This window comes from Phlebotomus papatasi, chromosome 3, assembly GCF_024763615.1.
Source record: "Phlebotomus papatasi isolate M1 chromosome 3, Ppap_2.1, whole genome shotgun sequence".
NCBI lineage: Eukaryota > Metazoa > Arthropoda > Insecta > Diptera > Psychodidae > Phlebotomus > Phlebotomus papatasi.
Genome location: NC_077224.1, coordinates 14,682,266 through 14,701,198, shown reverse-complemented (window position 1 = coordinate 14,701,198; position 18,933 = coordinate 14,682,266). Strand labels below are relative to the sequence as shown.

General features: G+C 32.6%; 1 protein-coding gene across 4 annotated transcripts in view; it reads left to right on the top strand.

Moving 5' to 3' along the window:
• LOC129807812 (protein mothers against dpp) overlaps window positions 1–18,933 on the top strand; it is a 242,094-nt gene that overhangs the window by 202,812 nt on the left and 20,349 nt on the right. For 3 of the 4 annotated variants that reach the window (XM_055857312.1, XM_055857311.1, XM_055857313.1), the window contains one exon: window positions 15,273–15,574. In XM_055857312.1, coding sequence (XP_055713287.1) covers window positions 15,273–15,574 — 302 coding nt within the window. Of the gene's footprint in view, window positions 1–1,971; window positions 2,580–15,272; window positions 15,575–18,933 lie in introns of those variants that run through there. The other variant, XM_055857314.1, reaches the window with a different exon arrangement.

Here is an 18,933-nt window from a genome sequence, read left to right as displayed (position 1 = left end):
AAGGTACGTTTACCACTGCACTGTGTCTCTTTTCTTAAAAGTTTGTAAAAACACAAAAAGTGGAAGATGTTTGATATTTCCCTTTTTATATTGTCGTTTTGACACTGCCAATGTCAAAATTTGCTAAATTTTATATGAATTTGGCATCGTTTGGCTTCGGAGGCTGGTCACCAATGTTGATACGGCGGCGGACGTACGGTATGGGTGGGATTAGTGTTGAGTTGAATAAATAAGTTCTTATTATTATAGGGAAAGGTTTTGCACCTTCGTAATGTTGCAGCTTCGTAAAAATTGATTTTTTTCCAAGTTACTAAATGAATTTCATCCATGGACATATAATCTAAACGCTATTCCTACACCTCATATTTTCTGACAAACTTGGAAGCCTAGGCCTTTTTTCCTGGGTCAAGGCAAAAATAAAAAATGGGTCTAAAATCGTAATTCTGATGTGTAATATTTTGTGCATTTTTGCACACTGCAAGTCTCTTTTCGAAAAAGCAACTATTCCAAGTTATAGAGGGTTTATTAGGGTTAATATTTACCGTGAAAATCTTTTGCTTGAAGGGGGTTGTTTTTGCGGGTGGAGGAAAATTCATAAAAATTACCACCCATGCAGCTCAGGAAAATTGATTTTTGCAGCTTCGTAAAAACATCTGTCAAAATTACTGACCACCGACTTTGAGAATTCTTGACTGTTTCGGGTCACACTGTGCACGCCGCTCGGGATATTTGACTCATCAGAGATTCCATTGAATATAATAAATTCACAAGAAAATTGGGGTATTAAACAATTTTCACTAAAATCTCGAAGGAAAACACGCACTTCCCCATCAAAATGAGACTTCATCAGATGTTTTTATTTCACTTCTGTCAAATTAAACATTAATCCTGAATCTGCTTATGGTAGGTGTGATTCTTTCATTGCCCATGCGGTGCGTTTTGAGAATCATTCCTAACCAAGCTCTTAACTGTCTGTCAGAATGCAGGGAAAAATGGTTTTCCGAGTGTCAAAAAACATGTGTTAGAAAAATAGCTTAAAATTGATTTTTAATGCATGATACCTCCTACAAATGGCGAAAACAAGTAGATTAAAGTTCCATCTAAGTAGTGATGCCCAATTTTTTTGTGTCCGGTGCAATATTTTCGAGGAAAATGAGGCTTACAGAGGTGGGAAAAAGTGGTATGAAGCTAAGTTAACCAGAGCACATTCGTAAAAAATGCCGCTACATTTTCATTTTCCTCTAGAGGAAAATCCAAGTACTTCCAGGAATTTTGTGAGGCAGAATTATGAGCCCAATAAGTAAGAGAGTTTTTTGATATAGTGATATAATTGATTCGATGTGTGTGGCATTCAGTAAAAAATCTTAAATCTTGGACTCCTTTTTTAATACGAATCTTCAAAACCTTCCCCTACTTTATTACCTTATCGACAATTATTATAATAATTATGCCATAAAATATTTTAGTCTCATCGTATTTTCTGATTGGTTACAGCTGAAAAGCGTTCAAAGCTTTAGCTAATCAAATCACTGAATGCGATGGGACTGAAATATTTTATGCATGGGATTAAATATTTAATTATAAATTAAGAATTTGACGTAAAATTCGAGTTAAATATTTAAGCTTATCTTCTTATCTATCAATTGACAAGATTTAACTAAATTTAATCCTTCAACAAATTTTTGTTATTTTAACTAAACTCTTTCTTGCCTATTTTCTCGTGCAAATTCGTATAATTTAGACCACAAGTTAAGCAAAGAGAAAATTGGCAAAAGCTGCTGAAAGATGCATTAAAATGGGCTTTCGAGCAATTTTTTCCGCCAATTTTCTCTGCACCAACACCAACTTGAGTATACGTTTGATCTTGACTTTTGCCAAAAATTATTTATAAACAGCGTCCCATCTTTTTAATCTTTAGAAATCTTTAATAACGCATCTCAAAATGATATCATGTTGGTATTCATAGAATATCTCTTGGTACTTGTTGTGCGCAATGTTGCCTCAATTGCTACCACATGATCATCAGATGGAGAAGTTATGGTTGCGGGTATTTGAGGAGGAGAGTTAGTGTGTGTGTTGGGCCTTTTATGCTGCGAATTTAACGCATAATAATGATCACGTTGGAAGACGAAGTGTGTGAGTTGGAAAAAAAGTGAGACGCGATCAGTTGCTGTTAGAGCGTCAAATTGTTAAAAAGGCGCGCATGGTTGTGAATTAAGTTTTTTTTTCCTTTTTTTTCCAATGTGAAAAGAAGTTTGAGAAAAATCCCATGAAATTGTTGCAGCAATTAGTTATTGGGATTTTTTATTGAATTCACTCAATGGATAAATTTGTCAGTGGATTGTGGTTGAATTGTTTACAAAGTTTTGGTAAATGAGATGATTTTGCCAATGATAAGGATGTGATCTTGCAAAAATGGAATAGGTGTGATGAGGAATGCCAGTGGCAAAGAAAAAGAGGTGAAATGATCTAGGAAGAACTGTTGAATATTCTGGGAAGAATATAGAAAAGAAATGAATAGTTCTTGTATTAAGTGTTAAAACGCTTAAACCACCGCTAAATGTTCATTGATAGAAACGGTGAGTTCTTTTTTCCCTTTTTTTCTTTTGTGCATATTACGCTTTCTTGTGGTGAAAATTGCAAATTGGAACTCTGAGGTGTTTCTTCACACTGTAATCTCTCAATAATTATAGCGTTTCTCGTGTTTATGCTTGAAGGTAAAATAAAACTCAGTGGCTTGGAGGACAAAAAGTCTTCAATGTGTTATGAGAACATTCTAACTTTAGCCCACTTGGCAATCAAATTGCTGCCTGACAAAATACTAAGTTTACTTGTAAATCCAAGGTAGATTAGCGATATACAAAGTGGTATGTTTTGTGTTCTAATTCGGAACATAAAGCATTAGTTACACCGGACAATCTTAATTCTAGCAGTTTTTTTTTTATCAAGGGTCAAAAGCAAGATCAGGGTAGGAATTCTCTAACTCTGTGAACGCTTCATTAGTGAACGATTTACTAGTGAAAGGTTCACGATCTTCCCTTCACGACTGCTAGAAAGTTTTTCTGTAACTTTGCATGAAGCAGAGAGGGGTAGTGTGTTGAAATTTTTAGTAAATTTAAGATTTAACCAAGTGATAACATCATCTTCACCGAAAAATTGACAAGTGAAACACATAACCTCGAAGTGATCCTTTCACGTGAAGCTATCCCAATTACAGAATCTATTTTGCTATCACTTCAGTAAAGCGTTCACTAATTTTGACAGATGATCACTTCACAGGGTTACAGATTTCCCCCCAAGGAAGAAAGTAATATTTCTGGGATTAGAAAAGCATTCTAGTAGCTCGAATTTGTACACAATTGCCAGATTAAATAAGCTTTTTCATGCTATACATTTATTTGGAGGGAAATTTCTAAACTGCTAGAATTGACAAAAACAATTCTAAGTAAGGGAAAGCTTACAGGCTTCGCACACGATCTGGCTTCGAACACTTCATATCTCTTCCATATTTCTTTAATGAAACTGACCTCAAGGGAAGTCAACTGACTGAGAATTGAACTCAAACTCGAGCTACTAGAATTCTTTTCTAATCCTAGAGGAATTCATTCACGTCCAAAAAATTGTTTCAGAAATCTAGTTAATAAGACTAATACGCAGGATATTATATTTTGTAGTATTTTTTAGTTGCAAATAATTTCATATTCTTGGTATTTTTCGATAAATATCAAAACTGCAAGAATTTTGATTTCCGTAGTGAGTACTTTCTAAAACAAAAAGGATAATTTTGCATATAATCTTCAACACAAGAAGCGAGTATTTTTCAATGATTTTTTTTAAAGAACAAATAGCAAAACTGCTAGAAAATGAAAGATATCCTATTTAAAAAAAAACTTTATATTTCATTTTTTTATTTCAAATAATTTTATATTCCTGTAATTTTTGGACGTAATGTCTAAAGAAGAGATTATTTTCTTATAGGTTTTATGCATTCAAAACTGCTAGAAATTTATTGTTCTTAACGAATAAAATTTATGATGATTTGTTTTACAGCAAAAAATATTTCTAAAGGTTAAACACTAAGAATTAAAGAAGAAAAAATAGAATAAATAGAGAATATAATTTAAAAACTGCTAGAATATTTTCTTGGGTCGTATTGTCTATTTTCCATGTACTGTATAATTTAATTACTTTAAAATTGTATGATGATTTCCAAAAAAGAGAGTAGTTTTTATTCATATGAGTAATCTTGGACTTTCAAATATTTGAATGGCTAAGCAATGATTTAATAAGTAAAGAAAGTCATATATAGCTATAATTGTTCATTATTTCAGAAAATAAGGAAAATAATTTCAATCGGACTATTTAATTTTGGCGAATTTGTGTATTAAATATTCATCTCGCACTTTTCTTGCATTTATTCGAGTAGTTTTCGATTTAAAAATATCTGACTTGTTTGGTTTATTTCTCAATCAAATTAATTGGGTAGAAGACATCGGATTCATGCTAAAGGGTTCTAGAAGGAGAAACATAAGACCTAGTTCTTGCAATTCATCTCGTCATGTTGGGCAATTTCTTGCAGTTGCTGAACTTTTAAAATGCGTCTTAATAAAATTGGTTGTTATGTAGGATTTTGAGACCTTCGGGAACTGGGCTAAACCTCTAGTCTGACGACCGCTTTAGGGAGGAACTTCCTAAGGGCCTCGACAGACCTGAGGATTAGCCGAGAGACGACATAGCGTAATTATATTCGAAATAATGATTAAACCACATTTCCATAATTTTCCGCTAAGTCGCCTCTCGGCTTAAGTCGTAAGTGTGTCTAGGACATAAGGTTCTAAGCTGGCTTTGAGGCACAAGCAGAGAGACGGCTCAGCAGAAAACTGATAGAAATGTATGATAAACCATCTCCAGGCTTAAGGCGTAGGTGTGTTCAGCACATTAAGGCCTTGATAGACCTAAGAGCCCAAATAGACACAGGCTGATCCTCGAGAATATCTAGCCTGTAAAATTTGGCAGTAAAGACTGACATACTGTCCCAAACTGTCATACACTGAGGGCTTAGGATCATCGATTAAAGGTCCTTTGCATAAATTTCCTTTACGTAATCCCTTACTGCTAAATGTTATAGGCTAAATATTCTTGAAGATCAGCCTGAGTCTATTTAGGCCTTAAGGCTTAAGCCGAGAGGTGACTTAACGTTATTATAATGAAAATTATGATTAGACTATGTTTCTACCAGTTTTCCACTAAACCGTTTTTCATGTTAAGCCGTATAACTGTCTGGGGCCTTAAGTCTGAAGTTCGTTTATGGTTCTCTTTATGTGTATTTTCTACTTTACCCTCTAACGAGCATTGAGTTAACCCTTTAAGGACGAAAAGGTAAAAAATCAAGAGTCAGAAAAAATTACTTTTTCTAACTTTTTAGAGCAGAGCATAAATTTAGAAGATCGTGGGAAAAATTTCTTTTTTGGGTCACCGGTGACCCAATCGTCCTTAAAGGATTAAATGGTAGAGGGCTTATTTTTTGATTCAAGGGTCGTCCAACGCTGGAATTCCGTTTGTGTTATCAGAAATTCTCCACCATTAAAGAGGTTTTCATTGTATCCAGTTGGATATAGTGCAACTCGCTTGTGGGAAGCGCTAGATTCTCAATGATTAAAAGTGGTTCTTTAAAGAGTAAAATGTATAACTCCAACCAGCCTTGTTAGCATGAATTTCTCATATTTGAGTCGTTTGAGTCAGTGTCTAATCACTGGTGTGGAAATTACTACTCTTCATCCACACAACATTGTATGGGGAATCTCCTCCCCTCAATTCAAATTGTCATTCTTGGGGATATCTTCTAATTAAGCAAAAATGTTCAACAAGCTCCTCTTCTGGCTTCTGCATTAATAAATTAATTCATGTTATGAACATAAGGTTGTGAGCAGGCTTTTGACTTTCTTATGTACTTTTTCAATTAAATACTGAACTCTGTTGGTCTATCCCCCTCTTCAAAATACTAATTCTCTTTAAATTAATATTAGTTAAATTAGGAGAAGCACTTTTGACCTCTGTGCCAGTTGGTGTGTACTACAAGATTTTAAAGAGTTTATGACATGGAACTTAAAAGGCATTAAAATGGATTTCCTTTTCTATAAAGTTCTCCCCAAAAAAGTCTTGTGTGGGGTGAAAACTTTCTTTTGATACACCGAAGAAAACAAGAGAATGTCACCAACAGATGGAACAAATTATACAAAATCGAGAAGTATTTTCATCGTATCTCCTTCCCATTTTTGCCATTTTCTTCAGTGCATTTGATTGTATGGCGCCAATTTGCCAAAATGAACTTTCCGTTTGGGATTTCTGTTTGACTTCATTTTAACATCCAACTTGGCTTTTCGCATTTTCGTTTACATTGTGTTTTTGAGTCTTTTGCACAATTTTCATTTATATTATCTCGCTGTTTTTTTGTTTCTCCATCCAAAACCCGTCTCAAAGTGAGTTTTCAGTGGCATTTTGCCAAAAATCATATTACGCCTATATCTACTCTGTGTCAGCCCACATCCATGGGAAAATTCTAATAATTTCCCAGACATTAATTTGGTTGATTGTGAAAAGAAATGCTCTTGAGGGACTTTTTTTTGCGCAATGAATTTCAAGATCTTTCATGCATTTCTGCTGCAAGGCGCTAAAATATTGTATATTTTCTCTCAATATTTCTCTATCTAGCAATTTGTTAGTTGTTGACAAATTTATTGATAATGATGCTCATAAATCAATAGAGAAATTTTTTATGGTCGTCTAACTTTGAGAAAATCTGTGAAAGCGAAAGCTAACACCAAAATTTGATGAAAATGACTCTTTTATAAAGTGATTGTTTTAATTATGACGATGAGGAAATGATGAATAAATGATGAGATTATTGGCGAAAATCAACTCAAGATGCAAGATATTTAATCAGATATAGCTTGCTGTCTCGGAACCAGACTAATTAGTGAATGGAAGCATAGACAAAATGCAGTTCGTTGACCGTGAGACAATTTTATGAAGTCTGTTTAAATTTGAATAAAAACCAAAACTTGTTTTGGGAATATTTAATAGTTGCCACATTATGTTAAATAGAATTGCAAATCAATTTTGATTGATACTTACTCAGTTGTCGTATTTAATTTGACGGCTGTCGAAGTGTTTGTTTGACAAATGAGCATAGTTTTGACAGATAGATATTGATTTTAAGAGTTGTATTTGCAATCAGAAATTAATATTTATAACGTGTTTATGACTATAAAAACTCATTTAACCAAGAATACTTCGATCGCAATTATTATCTGTCATTAGAGATTTGACAGATGTCAAAATATTTTTGGGCATATGGTATACTTTTGACAGATAGGGGGCGGAAATCTTTGAATTAAAGAAATTAGAAAAATTTCTGCTTTAAAATTAGGCTTTTTCTCGTATTTTTCAATAAAACTGAATCTGATTAGGATAAAATTTAGCTAAAAAAAAACAATTGGGAAGCTAAATTACATCATGATAAAGTTGAATTCCATTTAAACTGATGAATAGCAATTGGTAAATTGTAGCGCATTTTTGCTTGAAGAAGACTCAGTTAATTAAGAATATTTCGATCTAAATCTATCCCTCATTAGGAGTTTGACAGATGTCAAAATAATCTATAGCCAATTAGCATACTGTTTCCTGTATTTGCTAGTGTCTCTTTTATAAGTAACATTTACAATTTTGGCCAATAAACTGACAAATAGGAAATAATCCATTCTTAAATGTATTTCGCTAAGGGCCTTGACAGACCTGAGGATTATCCGGGAGACGATTTAGCGTAATTATATTAGAAATAATGGTCTAACTACATTTCCATTATTTTCCATTAAGTCGTCTCTCGGCTTAAGTCGTAAGTGTGTCTAGGGCATAAGACTGAGAATACTTTGACCAAAATAATTTTTTTTCATTATAAATTTGACAAATGTCAAAATATTATGTCTATAATGAACTTGCTTTTACCAGATAGATATAAATTATTTACGAGTTGCCTTTGCAGATGTCTTTTTTGTAAGTAGCATAAACAAATTTGATTACTAAAGCAGCAGTTTGATGCTCACCGCGCAATAACTTTTCTTTGTAAACATGTTTTAAAAAAATTTCTATTAGAGTGAGCGAGATGATTAGATCTAGATCTCACTTACTCTCATTGAAATGTCAACAACATGTTTACAAAACAAAAGTTATAGTGCGTTGGGCATGATAATAAAATAATATAGTAATATTTATAACTTGGTGTTGTCAAAAGCCTCAGGTTAACCAAGATTGTGTACAACTGTAAAGTCATCAGCTGTCATTAAGAACTTGACAGATGTCAAGATAATCTTCGAAAGAACTTGAGTTTACCAAATATTAACATTTAGGGGTTATTGATGACATTTCTAAATCCCCAAATGTGAATAATATTTTTAAAGAATAAAAAAATCATAAAATTCAACTAAGACTAATTTACGTTAAATCGAGAAAAATGAGTTAAGAAAATTTATCACTGTAATTCAGAGGTGTGCAAAAAACCGTTGAAACCGAATTAACGTCAAAATAAGTTTGTTCTGTTAGCGTTTTGACCATTGATGTACATGTTTCTTTTGACGTAAATTCGGTTTCAACGGTTCTTGCACGCCTCTGCTGTAATTTATTCTTAAACAAAATGGAATTTGTCAAAAAAGCTTATATAATACGATAATATTAAGTAAGTACCAAAGGAAAACTCCTAATTTTGATTCCATACGAAACTTTCTCTTTACATAACCTCAAATTCATTTATAAGTCATTCATATTTAAAGACCTCTACTCTAATTGTCTTTTATAAGTAGAGTAAACATTTGACAATTTTGGTTAATAAATCAGCAGTTATTTATGCTTCTTTGAATTAAGATCACTGACTGGCGTTGAATTTGGTAGCTGTCAAAATTTTGTTTAGCGAATTAATATATTTTGACAGATAGCTGTGTTTATAGCATTTATTTGTAATACGGGCTTCAGACCTAAGGCTTAGCAATATGGCTTAACTGTAATAATTTCTTATCAGTCAAGGTATATTGGAAAATTTAACTTAGGATTGTATTATTGGGGGCAAAGGCAAATGACCTATTAGATTCTGAAAGAGCAATAAAATTGGTTGCCATTTAGGATTCTAAGACCTTCGGGAACAAGGCTAAACTTCTAGTCTGAAGACCGCTTAAGTCACATCTAGAGGGTTAAAGGACTACTTGTTTGAAATTTGAAAGCCTCTCTTTACAGGGAAACATAGATTAAATAAACTACCAAGAAAAGGTTCCTGTCCGTAAGATGTTTCTTTGACCCTGAATTTCCTCTTTTATTATCAGTGGCATTATCTGCATGAGTTAGGGAATTATAATGACTCAGTTAACCCAGATTGCTCTGAATATTTCTCAAAAATCATTGTCTGCCATAAGACTTTGACAGCTGTCAATGTGAAAATTATTTTGACAGATCAGCGCCATCTTTTAGCAATATCCAAGGAATTTTGTATTTTTTTTTCAATACTGTTTTTTTTTAGAGTTTATTCAACTTTTTTATGATAATGCAATTGCCATTTGGAAGAGTTGAATACACTCTATCGCATTGAATAGAGAATTTTCCATAACTCCTTTGCATAAACACTGCAGACAATTCGTCTGTCTCGATGTTTAGATGTGAGAAAGAGTGATGTCTCTTTTTTTTTTAGAGATGGAGACTCACTAGTGAACGTTTGTATAACCCAATTCTGATGAGTTGTTGGAAAAAGACTGAACACATTATTTATGACAAGTGAAAATTATGCAATTGAACCCATTGTCTGAATATTTACAGACACCATCATCTTTCTGCTAAATAGTGTGGTTTGTATCTCTTTTTAGATTTTCATTGAGTCTTTTGAGATCTAAAGAGAGTGTGTGGATGAAAAAGGCCTCTTTACACCATGGTTTTTTTGTCGATTGAGATATTAAAGACAAATGTCAACAATCTTTCAAGTACTTTTCAATTCTCGACATTCTGTTTAGCAATTTTTCTCCCCCTATTCAATGAAAAAAAAAGAAAAGAAGAATTAATATGTAATGTTGTCTTCTGAAAGATTCTCACAGTGTTTTGTGGCATTTTCTCAACATTCTCCTTCGTAATTTTTGTCTTTAGAAATTACAAATTGCAGAATTTTCATCTTGTCGGCAAATGATGGCAATATCGTACTAATTTATTTTCAACACAGCATTTATGTGTCTCATGATATTGAAGTGAACATAGAGTTGTACAAGCGGCATTAATTTATTAACTATTCACACCACATCTCTGACCCAAAACAATTTCCATGCGGTATGCAATTTGTACAAATTGTGGTCAGTTTAAAAGTGATTTTTGCACTTAGAGAACGTGCCAGAAGACGCCCACGAACCTCAACCTCTTCATTCTTCATCATTGAAGTGATTTTACCACCTCTTCGTATTTTCCGCTTTAAGAAAATGTATCTGTTTTCCTTTCCAACACCGATGGCCAATTTTTCAATTGAGTTTATATTCTGATAGTTTAGATTTGTTTAATCTGAATTTGAACAGCATTTAGTCAGTCAGAATTTTAGAACAGTCAATTTGAATAGTCAAAATTTTGATTGTCCCAAAATTTTCCATGCAAGCGAATGTGACACCTTCCTGAACATCAACTTAGCCTAACATTTCTGTAATTAATAGTAGATTTGACTTGTATAAAAAGCTTGGATTAATTTCAAATTAGGGAAAGTTGACTTTGGTGATATGCGCAACTTAATTAAATTCAAACTTGTCCCAAAACTCTAACTATTCTGTCCTAAATTTTAAATATTTATAAGGTCAATTCTGTCATTTTTGCGTCATTAAGTAACCAAAAATTATGTAATTCTCAAATTTATTTTTAGAAATAAATAAACACAGTTTAACACTTTAAAAACTAGTGGGACACTGATGTCCCAAAAACAAGAACTATTTTTTTTTTACTATTTCGAGGACAAAACAGCTTTTTCTAATTAAAAAACACAGTTTTTTTTGGAACATCGGTGTCCCGATCTATCTGAAAGGGTTAAATTCCATAAATCATGAAATATTTTAAATTGTCTCAATATTTATTTTTTTTAGTACAAAATTCCCAAATATTATAATTTTTTCATGTTTTTTACTGAAATTCTATTCAGAAAATACATAATTAACAAGAGAAAGCAAATCACAGTATGGAATTAGAGGATATGTCTCTATAAAAAATCGTTAGAAATTTTGGGACAGTTTAGTTATTCCAAATTTCAAAAATATGGAGTATGAATCTTTCACAAATGTGCATACATTTAGTTTAGTCAAATCTAAACCATCTAAATGTAAATAGAGGCAAGTTTGTCATCACATTGAAATATTTTCGAGTAACCTGTCCCAAAATTCCAGCCTAATTTTGTCGTACTCTATCGTAGTGTGAAATTTATAGTTTAATTTTGAAAATTAAATTTCCTAATTATTTATCGATAACTCTTAATGAATATTTGTAAAGTAGTTATTTTTAATAATTAACTTATTTTCAAAATGACAGCCTTACCTTCCAATTCTGAGAAATTTTAAAGATTAAAGTTAAACACAGCTTCAAAATTAAAGAATCCTGAAGGAGTTTGACACATTTAAATCAGACTCGTTGTTATAAAGTTATCTGCATTTCCTTCAAAAGGCTTTAAGATATGTGACAGTTTAAAATTAAAGATCATTGTTCTAGAATATGAATCAGCTCTTAAAGTTCGATTTAAATATTCAAAGCTTAAAGATTAATCTCAGAATTTAGCGTTTACATTCCGATAAATTTAAAATTACATTTTTCAATCTTTGGGACAAGTGGGACAGATTAAATTGGGACTTAGGATTAATCTCAATCTGATAGATCGATATAAATGGATTCATTGATAAACCATTCAAAATCTCTGGCAGAAATTGATGTATTTACTCTTCAGAAAATATTGAAGGAAAATTATTCTTTTTTTTTCTGGACGAATCTACGCAATACTGATCTATTTTCAGATCAATCTTTTCCCATTTTCCACTGAGGAAAATTCCCTCAATTGATATTTCAAATGAGCCCACTCTGTGTACGCTATTCAAAACATTAATTCACTGACTTACCATCACTAATAGCACAGCATAGTTTAAATGTTTGTGATGTTAACTATGTACATATCTAGTATATGTTCCGGGCAGTTACGGAATATTAAATTCTGCAACTGTTGAATTCCCCTGCTTCTGCATCAATTGTCAGATACTGTTGGTTTTGTAAATGAAATGTGCGAAGGGGGGTGCGAGGAGAATCAATTAAATGCACATACAATAGTTATATAGTTGATTATTTGAAACAGTTACAGACTAAATAAATATTAAGAAAATCATGAACGCATGATTTTTGTGATTTACTGGCGGAGAAGATGATGCATCGAGTGCAGTTGGCAGAGATGAGCTATTACTTATGCCATTTCTCGGGCAAATTCTCTCTTTTCTGCATCGGCAAGTCTTCTGAGGTTTTGGAAGAAAGTTTCTTTTAAAATTTTAAAGAGTTTGTTTATAAATATTTGTTGGGAGTTTCGCTAGCTCTGGTGCTCATTAGAATTTCAAGAACATCGACGAAGAAAATGAATGTAATTTGGGGAAAATACAACAAGCAAAAGAGGAATTTTAATTAAAGTTAATGTTGTTGTTGGGTTGGCTTGATTTTTTGTGTTTTTCCAGCATTTTTCTTTAAATTTGTTTGCAAGATGGGGTAAATTTTAGAGACCCTTGAATCCATTATGTAATAATGGTGTTATTCTAATGAAAAGAGAAAAACATTTCTTTTAGTACATGACTGTTCTCATGTGGTCCTGCATAATCGACTGTTCTCTGTGTTGGTTCCTGTCACGACTGGGGTGGTTTTGGATTAGGACGAGGACTGGAAAAAACAGTCATGACAGGAACCACCACAAAGAAAAGTCGATAATGTAGAAGCACATGAGAACAGTCATCTACTAAAAGAAATGTTTTCCACTCTTCATTGAAAGTAGCAGCAGAAGATTTTTTAATAAATTACTTAACATATTGCTGCTTCATGGCGCTGGTGAAATGACAATATCTGTCAAACTCATTACTTGTCAAAGTCTGCTTTGTCAGCTTCATTGTCACATTTTGAATCCAACGAATTTCAGTGTAAAATTTTCTAAATACGTTTAGTCCTGAAAAATGAAAAGGATTTTACTTCTTATGTCAATAATTTCGTTTCCATTGCATTTGTGCTAAAATGAACTTTAAAGAAATATTTGACTGAGTAATTAAAATTATCTATTTAAATGGAATAATTAAGTTGATTTTCTAAATATAGAATGAAAATGACAGCAAGGATTTTTGACAGGTCCTGTCATCTGTGAAAGTTTAATTTTGACACCTGTCAAATAAAAATATGTCAATGGGACATTAAGCGAAGTTATTCGAAAAAAGAAATATTATTAAAGATACATTAAATAATAATAATATTAATATATATTATTCACAAAAATATGGTCATCCCTTTTACAATTGTGAAAGAAAACAAAGAAAATATTGAAAATACAATACAGAAAGAATTAAAAATGAAATGAAAGAAAAAAAGAAAAAGAGCTTCCACATCCTAAGCTTCTCACTCATGCCTCTATTTGAAAAAAAAATAAATAAATAAATTGGCGAATGGCGGCAGCAGTAGGGCACCTATCATTCGGTATGCTATTGTTAGCAGTAACGCCCTTTACAAGCAAAGTTCTGTAAAGGCAATCAGTGCCCACTTTAGGCACCATAGTGTGTTAAAGTATATTTTGACAGATGTCAAACACTATGACAATGTCTTGTTAGGAAATATACTCAATTGAAAGCATCTATGGTATTCTAGAGTGCAAATCGGTTGTAACCGGTAGTACGTTGATACATTTTTATGCAAATCCTTAATTATCTTAATTAGGTTCATCGAATCTAACTGCATTTTTTAATGCTTTTATAGAGGTTTTTGTTTAAGTCAATTTTCTTCGAATGCGATATTTCAGTACACCTAGAAACATAGGTAACTTAATACGTTTTTAGCTACACACCGCTCTTCGTTATCCGGCACTTCGTTATCCGGGTGACAGCTGCCAAACACTGGCGGTTGATGTATTCAAAATTATTTTTACTACACATGAAGTTTCTCCAGTGTGAATTAAAGTATTATTATCATTGTGTCGAAGTTATTAATACATAATTGTGTTAAAAAATGAAACATAAGCACCCCATGAAGAAAATTCTCTTGTTCTTTGATAAACAGAAAATAAATTCACACAGCACAAAATATAAAAAAAAAACAGTTGATCATTCAAAAAACCTAAATGTCATTTTGTCCCCCAGTCAGCCGGATAACGAAGAGCCATGTGTACTGAAAGTGAAATGTCAAAAACTTGAAATATCAGTTGCCAACTGACATTTGTCAAATCATGGAATTTTATCAATTATTGTAGCCATTGCATTTTCTCATAAGAAAATTTGTCTGATCGACGTCACTTCTGATTATAAAAATGAAGATGGCGGCCTTGTATACTAAATCATTTTTTTAGTTAGTTTTCAATATTTCCATTAAATGAATTAACCGATCTTGACAATTTTGGTATCGTTGGAAAGGTCTTGAAAATCCCTTAACTTTACATGCATTTTCATTTTATTTAGTCTTAGGGAAATGATCAAAATTCAGCTAATTGTCTAATTATTGTCCTTGTGTCCCTTTTTCTTTAGCAATTTGTTTTTTTTACAAAAAAGTAAATTCATTAACTGGATTTCAATATAGCAAATATCTATTTGCGTTTTATCAAATGCCAATGAATCCTGTGAAAAATCAATAAGAATTTTTCAAACGTAAACACTTTAGCCAAAGTTTCTCCTTAAAGTTCCAATGTGAAAAATGGTTTTCTCGACATGTGAAAAATGCCATGAAGAAAGAAAAAAGAGAGAGAAAGTTGTAAAAAATGTCTCTCCAGCATTTGAGTGACTATGGGGAGCAGGAAATAGAAGCTCTCGATGTCAACTGCGAAAGCGGGAGTTTTCTCTGGCCAGACATTCTAATTCCATAAATTGTCTCTCTTGTGTCTGGTCAGAGTGGCGTTTTTTTTGTGCCCTCAGCGATTCACTTCTTCCGTTCATCATCTTGTCTAATCCACTTCAATTAATATCATTAGCTTTATCGCTATTTTTTTCTCTGTCTTTTGCCCCATACAGATCACAATCGATTGGCGGGAGTTGTTCCACTTGCCACAAAAAATATTCCTGGGAGCATAAATCACCAGAAAGTGGCGTCTGGAGTGCGTCAGCAGCAGCAATCACCGGGTGTTGTCACGAAGAATGGCTCAATTGTGGCACCAATTGCTGAAAATGGCTTCACCGGAAGTCACCAGACGCTGGTCAAGACGCCAAAGACGAATGGTGTCTTGCCGGAGAGACTGACCCAGTGTCGTGATCTTGCTCATGCCAATCGTGGTTTTGAGGCACTGGGAGTTGTCATCCAGTATCTGGTCCACAGTGTAAGTACCTCCCACATTCTCTCTTTAATTTTTTTTTTACCTGGGAAAATCTTTGATTTTTCTGGATTGTTTAAAATTCACAAAACACTGAAGAGAAAGTCATAAAAATTTTCACATAAATCGTGTTGAGAAAAAGAATTCAAAACACTCTTTTCTATCCTGGTTTCTTTAACTCTTGCCCAAGAGTGGGGTTTTGGATTAAAATTTATTAGGATTAACACACGAGACATTATCACAATTGAGAGACAAACAAAATAACACAATCTTTAGTTGGATCTTGGGAAGAAATTGTGTCTTAATATCATTGAACAATGAAGATTGGGTGGTACAAGTAAAAAAAAACTTTCCATTTCGATGATTTTTTGTTCATTTCTTTCACTTGTAATACTCTTAAAATTGTTAAATGCACCCTAAAGATATCGCCAGGAGCAATAAATTTCCATGTATTTATGGTGAATGAATGCGAAAATATTAAGTACAAAGTGTAACAGGGGGAGTCTGATTAATTGCAGGTGAAAATGCATAAATTCTTTCACAGAAAATTGTTTATCTTAGTTGATCTTCTTAATCTCAGTTACTGAAGTCACATTTTTTTAACTTTTTCTTTTGAATGTTGAAAAGAAAACTCTTAAACTTCCGCAGTAGTTTGATTTTCGGAAAAATATATAATACAAAAAAGGGATGGCAAAGTGTCCCAGGCTCTGCAAAGTACTCGAACTTGTCATTAAAATGTTATACACAGTAAAAAAAATTAACATTATTATAGTGTGTAATCTTTCACACCACTATTATAGTGTTAAATTTGAAAAAAGTGTTTATTTTAAAATTATTTAATTTAAAGTTTGTTGAATTTCAAGATGTTGAATTTGGAATTGTTGAATTTAAAAATTATTGAATTTTTATGTGTAAATTCAAAAATTGTTGAATTCTGTTTTTTGTTGATTTTCCTTTTATTTCGAAGATTTTGATTTTTTTTGCCTTTTTAGACATTTTTATTGGTGTTTCCTGTACTCGGGATTCGGGATCCCCCCTAATGCGAAATGATTACATCTGATGCTCGAATCTTCACGATATACTTATTATGCATATAAATATTTTATGTTCTATATGACTTTTGCCTAATGAAAAGCATCTCGACTGAAGTATAAGTCTTAATTGGAAATTCAACAATTTTTGTCTCAAAATTCAACTTTTGTGTAAAAATTCAGCAAATTTGGTTGAAATACACAAGGCTTCACACTATAATAGTGTTAAAAATTGTGATCAAACTATAATAGTGTTAATTTTTGATCGTGTGACAAAAAATACGATAAAGTTGTGTATTTTTCACACTATAATAATGTGAAAATCTGTAATCATACTATAATAGTGGTAATTTTTAGAATTTATCAAACAGTTTTAAATCACGAAACATTGTTGAAAAATTTTTATGATTATAACTGTGAGAAATTTTACACAGATCGAAATTAAATAATTAATTTATCTGATTTCACACTATTATAGTGTTAAAATTTTACACATTTTCAAAATAAACAACATTGTTGAAAATTTTTAACTATAATGACCAGCGCACAATAATTTTTGTTTGTAAACATGTTTTTAAAATTTCCCATGCGAATGAGCGAGATGACTAGATCTAGATCTCACTCACTCTCATTGAAATGTCAAAAACACGTTTATTAAACAAAAGTTATTGTGCATTGGGCATAATAGTGGTAATTTTCAATCACGTGACAATAAATTACCAAAATGTTGTGCATTTTTTAAACATTTTTAAATTAAACAACTGAAATGGTCGATTTTGCACTGTTATAGTAGTAAAATTTTACACATTTTTTTACTGTGTCCCTTAAAAGTACTTTTGCATAATTTCACCGGTCCTGAAACGATAAAAAACCGATTCATCAATCACTCAAAAGATCCCCCAAAATAGTTTTAAAATTAATAGAATTGTTTTTCGGGGGAAAATTACTTATCGGTTCATAACCGGTTCATTGCCGATTCACAACGGATTTGAACCGATTTATAAATCACTAAAGACATTGTCCAAAATACACCTTAGGAGTAATATTATTGAATTTCGGATAAAAAATTGTTATTATTTTATGAACCGGTTCATTACCGGTTCACAATCAATTGGAACCGCTTCAGTTTTATCGGAAATTCCAAGACCTTTCCAACGAGTCTAAACTTGATACCATTCGATTCAGAAATACTCTCTCTGGACCCTTTTAAAGCATTGATATTGAAAAACCGTTCACCTGGGTAATCTTTAAAACATATTTAAAAAATAAATAAAAATCGCACGACGCGTTTCTGAACAACCCAAAAAAAACATGATTTTGGAGAGGAAGGGGACAATGAGAAAAAAAAACGGAGGTGCGATTAACTTTTTTTCTTCATAACTTTGACACTTTTTAGGTGTAAAAATATATCAACATTTTTTAATGTTAATTTGACACCTTTTTAATGGTAAAAATAACATAAAAAGGGTAACTTTAACCCCTAATGTTAAGAATTAACGATACTTGGGTCGACTTATGGGAGGTCCTCCGAAGGTCCCAAGTCTCTATCTCTTACCGTTTGGCCTCTAGAGCTGACGACAGCCGAACAGACAGACGGACAAACAGTGTGACGCTATATATCAGAAATCGTCTGAAACGCGAAAATTTGTTGAGAAAAGTGATCTCCGGGGAGTATAGGGTGGAAATTTTGGGGGTGAAAAAATCCGTGGAGTTCGAGCAGTAACTAGCATACGAACAGATAAAAAAGTAAATCCGTGAAAGGTATATCATTTACAGGTACATTACCTATTCATTACCAAAAGTCCGATTTATGGTGCTATTCCAATGAAAAAATGAGCATGTTTTTTTAGCACATTAATGTTATCAAATACTAAAAAGACCATGACTGTTCCGACATGTTATTTTAATTAATGTCAGATGGCATTGTGATCGAGTGAAAACTTGCTTGGCGGGAATATTCGAATTCGGATTTCGGTCGGGAAATCGACAAGATTAATTTAATGTTTTCACTTTTATAGTATTTTGTACATTTTCTTTATCATGATAGACAAGATGTAAGGTTCTTGTCTCTACACAAAACTTCATATTTTACTCCGTCCTTGTCGTGTTCCAAAATCACCAAATAGTCATGACAGGAACCAACACAAAAGAAAAGTTCAATCGAAATTCAAATTCGAATATTCTATCCGAGCAAGCTTTCACCCGATCACAATACCATCTGACATTCAGTCAGTGTGGAGTAACCTATCATGTCAGCTTGGTGGCGTGATGCAGTTGGAAGGTCGGGAGTTGACAACTTTAGCCTCGACCGCGGGTTTTCTATGAGTTTTCCCG